Below are 4,233 nucleotides of genomic sequence, written 5' to 3'. Positions count from 1 at the left end.
CCTGCATTTGTACGCGAGAACAGCTGACCAGAGCAGGGTAGGGACCGCCCCTTCCAATGTGCTCCCCAGGTCCCCAGCTCCTGGCTGCCCACCTTTCTCAGGTACCTTCCCTGCCTGGCCCCGAAGCCTCTGAGTGTGCGGCCCTTGCCTTAGATGAGCCGGGCTTTAGTCACTGTCAGCCTCAGGGTAGCTTTGAAACGTTGTTATTTTACAGTTTCTCAGCTGGTGTTTTAACTACTTTCAAGACCCTTTAGACATTTCTTCTGTCTGCTGCTTCCTTCACACTCGGGCTGGGGTTCTGGGCCCTCCTGACCAACCAGATTCAGATTCTATTCAAGTGGTCATTTTCTAAAAGTTAACGAGGGCTGTCTGTACTTTATGTCGTGAGACTGTGGTCATGTATTGTTTGTGTAGTTAAGAAATTGGAAGGAAATGAGAGCCCTTAAACGATGAGTTTTTTGTTTTCCTCTGACCTAAATGTGGCCTCTGAGTCCTTAATGTTGCCAACGATGATGGGCTGCGCGCTGATTGAACAAAAAAGGTCCTTAGTCTTTGATTCTCATGTTTTTTACAAACTTCTTTTTCTCTGTTAACAGGAAGAAAATCTCAGGAGGGCCAAGAAGGGGGACCTGAAGGTCAGCATCCATCAGATGGAGATGGAGAGGATCCGCTTCGTCCTGAGCAGCTACCTGCGGTGTCGGCTCATGAAGGTTGGGGGGTAGGGGGCAGCTGTCGTGCGGACTGAGGATCCTGGGAGGAGCTGGGAGGGTCCAGGGCCTGCAGGTGCTGCTGAGGTCCCATGTCAGGGGAGCCAGAGTTAGGAGGGCGGGACTGTTTTGGAGAAGCATCGATGGCACGGTTGTCTCCCACCTCCAGGGACACTGTTAGTCTGTCTGCTGCGCGAATGCCCCCCCCCACCCCCCGGAGTGACCGTTGGGCGGTGCTGAGCGCGGAGGTATTGGCAGTGGATGAACAGGGAATACTGACCAGAGGGGACCTGGTTTTAAGAACTGTTTTGCATCTGTCGTTAAGTCAATGTCAAATGGACCATGCTAATGGCATTCAGCTATATCTCTATGGCCCTCTAACTTATAATAATGAAACGGCAAAACATGCTTATTTTCAATGACGTCTGTTTTAACCCTGGAAGTTCTTACCTCCTTGAAGTTTCTTCTCATTTGGTTCCACTTGTCCTCTTAGTTATTACAAAGCAAATACGCCTCATTCTTGAACACCATGGATGTGAACTGCGTGGGTCCATTGATACATGGAATTTTTTCAATAAATATTTGCTGTAAAGTGATCCGAGGTTGGTTGAATCCAGGTGCAGAACCAGGGATACGGAGGGCCGACTGTAAGGTGGGGGGAGGGGAGGGCTGCTGGCACACTCAAGCCCCGAGTTGTTCGAGGGCCAGCTGTACCCTCTACCATGTGGATGTGCTTCAGATACTGAAGACAGCTCAGAAGGCTCTTGAGAGTCCTCTCAGCTAAACATTTCAGCCGTTTATTTCCATTTACTCTCCTGGTCTCTTCCCTTAAAAAGTTCATCAGTATCCTTCTTAAATTATCCCACCTACAGTGGAACAGAGTTCCCGTTGTAGTTTGGTCACTTGTGAAAAGCAGGATGATCACTTCCCTTCTGGATATCAGACTGGTAGTAACGCCACCCAGTGTCATGTAGCGTCTGACGGACACGTCACCCTGGGTTCATTCCACACTCGCCATGAGCACCAACCTCTTTTGAAGTGTTTAAGCTGTTGCTATTATTGTGACGCCATCCCGTCACTCTCCTGTATTTCCATGGCTTGATTTTTGACCCTTCAGTGTAGGGCTCAGTACTTGTCCCTCTTCAGCTTCCTTTTTCGGGCTCTGGATCCCAATCTTGTCACCTGGCGTATTAGTTATTTCAGCAAGTTTGATGAGTGTGTCATCAAAGGTCTTATCTGGTTCGTTAGTAGGACTGGGCCAGTGATCAATGTTCCGCCAGAGCCTTCGCTGCTGATCGGCGTCTGTCAGTTGAATCCGTGTCCTTCTTTCACTCGTTTATGTGTCTCCTAGTCTGTGCTGTCACGCAGCACCCCTGCTACAGCTTGTCCACAAGGACGTTAAAGACATCGTCACGCATTTTGAAAAACTTGAGATGCGCTACGCCTCTCCCCACCCTCAGCTGCCAGGCCGCTCAGTGTTTTGAGGTGTGTGGTGAGGTGAATGCCCTTCATGTGCACTGCTACTTTCCTTTGAGTTCACAGACCGTCTATCTGTAAGGCCGTGTACAACGTGAAGGACGCTGATGTGTGTTGGAAGAGTCCCCTCCTTTGTATTTTTGAAAATCAGGAAATGTGTCTGCCTCTAATCTTTCCCACCTCTTCTGAACTCAGTGACTCTGAGATTCTGAAATGGCACGTATTTTTAGTGCACAAAGTGATACAGTAGCAGCGGTGATCCACATAGGACAGGAGAAGGTGCCTCACACACTCAAACTCCATACAGACGAGAATTTAGTTCATCCTGGAACACAGTCCGTCCAAGCCAGGAAACCTCACCGCTTTAAGGATAAATGCTGCCTTCTCTGGGCCTTCAGCTCCTCCTTGCCATCATCGTGGTCCTGCTCGCAGAGAGCGTTTCCCTGGCGGAGGTGATCGTGAGAGCTTTGACTCCAAACGAGACTGCCTTTCCTGGTTCCTGACCACACACCTTTCTGTAGCTTTTAGCTTTGTTGTTGTTTTCTGGTAGTTCTTAGCATGCTTCCCAAGCCTCACCTCATTGTGGGTTTTATCCTTGCTGGTTATATTGTTTCTTTTGTTGTTGTTGTTGTTGTTAATTTATAAATTTATTTATTTTTGGCTGCATTGGGTCTTCGTTGCGCACGGGCTTTCTCTAGTTGCAGTGAGCGGGGGCTACTCTTCATTGCGGTGCACAGGCTTCTCGTTGCAGTGGCTTCTCTTGTTGCAGAGCACAGGCTCTAGGCGCGTGGGCTCAGTAGTTGTGGCACGTGGGCCCAGTAGTTGTGGCTCGCAGGCTCAGTAGTTGTGGCACATGGGCTCAGTAGTTGTGGTTCGCGGGCTCTAGATCGCAGGCTCAGTAGTTGTGCCTCGCAGGCTCTAGAGCGCAGGCTCAGTAGTTGTGGTGCACGGGCTTAGTTGCTCCATGGCATGTGAGATCTTCCTGGACCAGGGCTCAAACCCGTGTCCCCTGCATTGGCAGGCAGATTCTTAACCACTGCGCCACCAAGGAAGTCCCTGGTTATAGTCTTATAATCGAGCGTCACTCTCTGTCTGCTTAAATGTTCTGTGTGTGTCTCTCCAGCCTCTGTATCTGTTTCACTTCACATGTTGTACAGTTGTGTCTGTACAATGACATAGAAGTGCTGGGTAACAGCCCCTTCCTTTCTTTTAACTTCCATTTCCAGTTGTCTCACCAGAGTTTCTTTCATGAAAGCCTCTCATCCTTTTTAAACGGTCTTCCTTTTTTGAGCCCTGGCCTTTGCTCCAAATTCTCTGAAACCTGCCTTCGTGAAGTCCAGTGTGTAAGTCTTATGATTAGAAAGAGTCTCAATAATGAAAACGTGTCATTTTCAGAGTCACTTTCTAGATTAACCTCGACCTGTTTCAGAAAACTAGCATGTGTGTCACTGGAATCAGACCAGACCTTTGATGACACACTTGATGAAACTTGCTGATGGCAAAAAGCGTTGACAGGTGTTTCCTGTCCCCACAGATAGAGAAGTTTTTCCCTCACGTCCTTGAAAAGGAGAAAACACGCCGTGAGGGGGAGCCTTCCAGTCTTTCTCCAGAAGAGTTTGCCTTTGCCAGAGAGTGAGTAAGCAGCGAGCGTGGGACCCGCCTTTAATTCCCTGGCTTGCCATTGTGAGTTTGGTGGTTGTGTCCCTGAGGCCAATCGCAGGGCCATTGCTGTTGGTCTTATAGCCCTGGTGGCTCCGGGCAGGGCCATTGCTGTTGGTCTTATAGCCCTGGTGGCTCCGGGGCGTGTCATCACTGCGATGTGGGTTTGTGTGTTTCAGGTACATGGCTAACACAGAGACCTACCTAAAGAACGTTGCCTTAAAGCACATGCCTCCTAATTTACAGAAGGTGGACCTCTTGAGGGCAGGTGAGCAGAACATTCTCCTTTCGGACATCCCGAGGGGCCATAGTTTACACCCCACGTATCTCCAGGTGCCTTAGAATAGCATCTTCATCTCCACTCTCTTCTCTTGAACATGGGCAAATAGGT

At 49.3% G+C, this 4,233-nt stretch overlaps 1 protein-coding gene across 1 annotated transcript in view; it reads left to right on the top strand.

The window, feature by feature from the left end:
* The window catches only part of GINS4 (GINS complex subunit 4), a 12,517-nt gene that overhangs the window by 5,798 nt on the left and 2,486 nt on the right, over positions 1-4,233 (top strand). The window contains exons 3-5 of the mRNA XM_007455480.1: positions 597-710; positions 3,718-3,815; positions 4,022-4,110. Coding sequence (XP_007455542.1) covers positions 597-710; positions 3,718-3,815; positions 4,022-4,110 — 301 coding nt within the window. The remainder of the gene's footprint in view (positions 1-596; positions 711-3,717; positions 3,816-4,021; positions 4,111-4,233) is intronic.

Source organism: Lipotes vexillifer, unplaced genomic scaffold (genome assembly GCF_000442215.2).
Source record: "Lipotes vexillifer unplaced genomic scaffold, Lipotes_vexillifer_v1.1 scaffold414, whole genome shotgun sequence".
Taxonomy (NCBI): domain Eukaryota; kingdom Metazoa; phylum Chordata; class Mammalia; order Artiodactyla; family Lipotidae; genus Lipotes; species Lipotes vexillifer.
The sequence above is the reverse complement of the archived record's forward strand: the minus strand, read 5'-3'. Positions and strand labels throughout refer to the sequence as shown.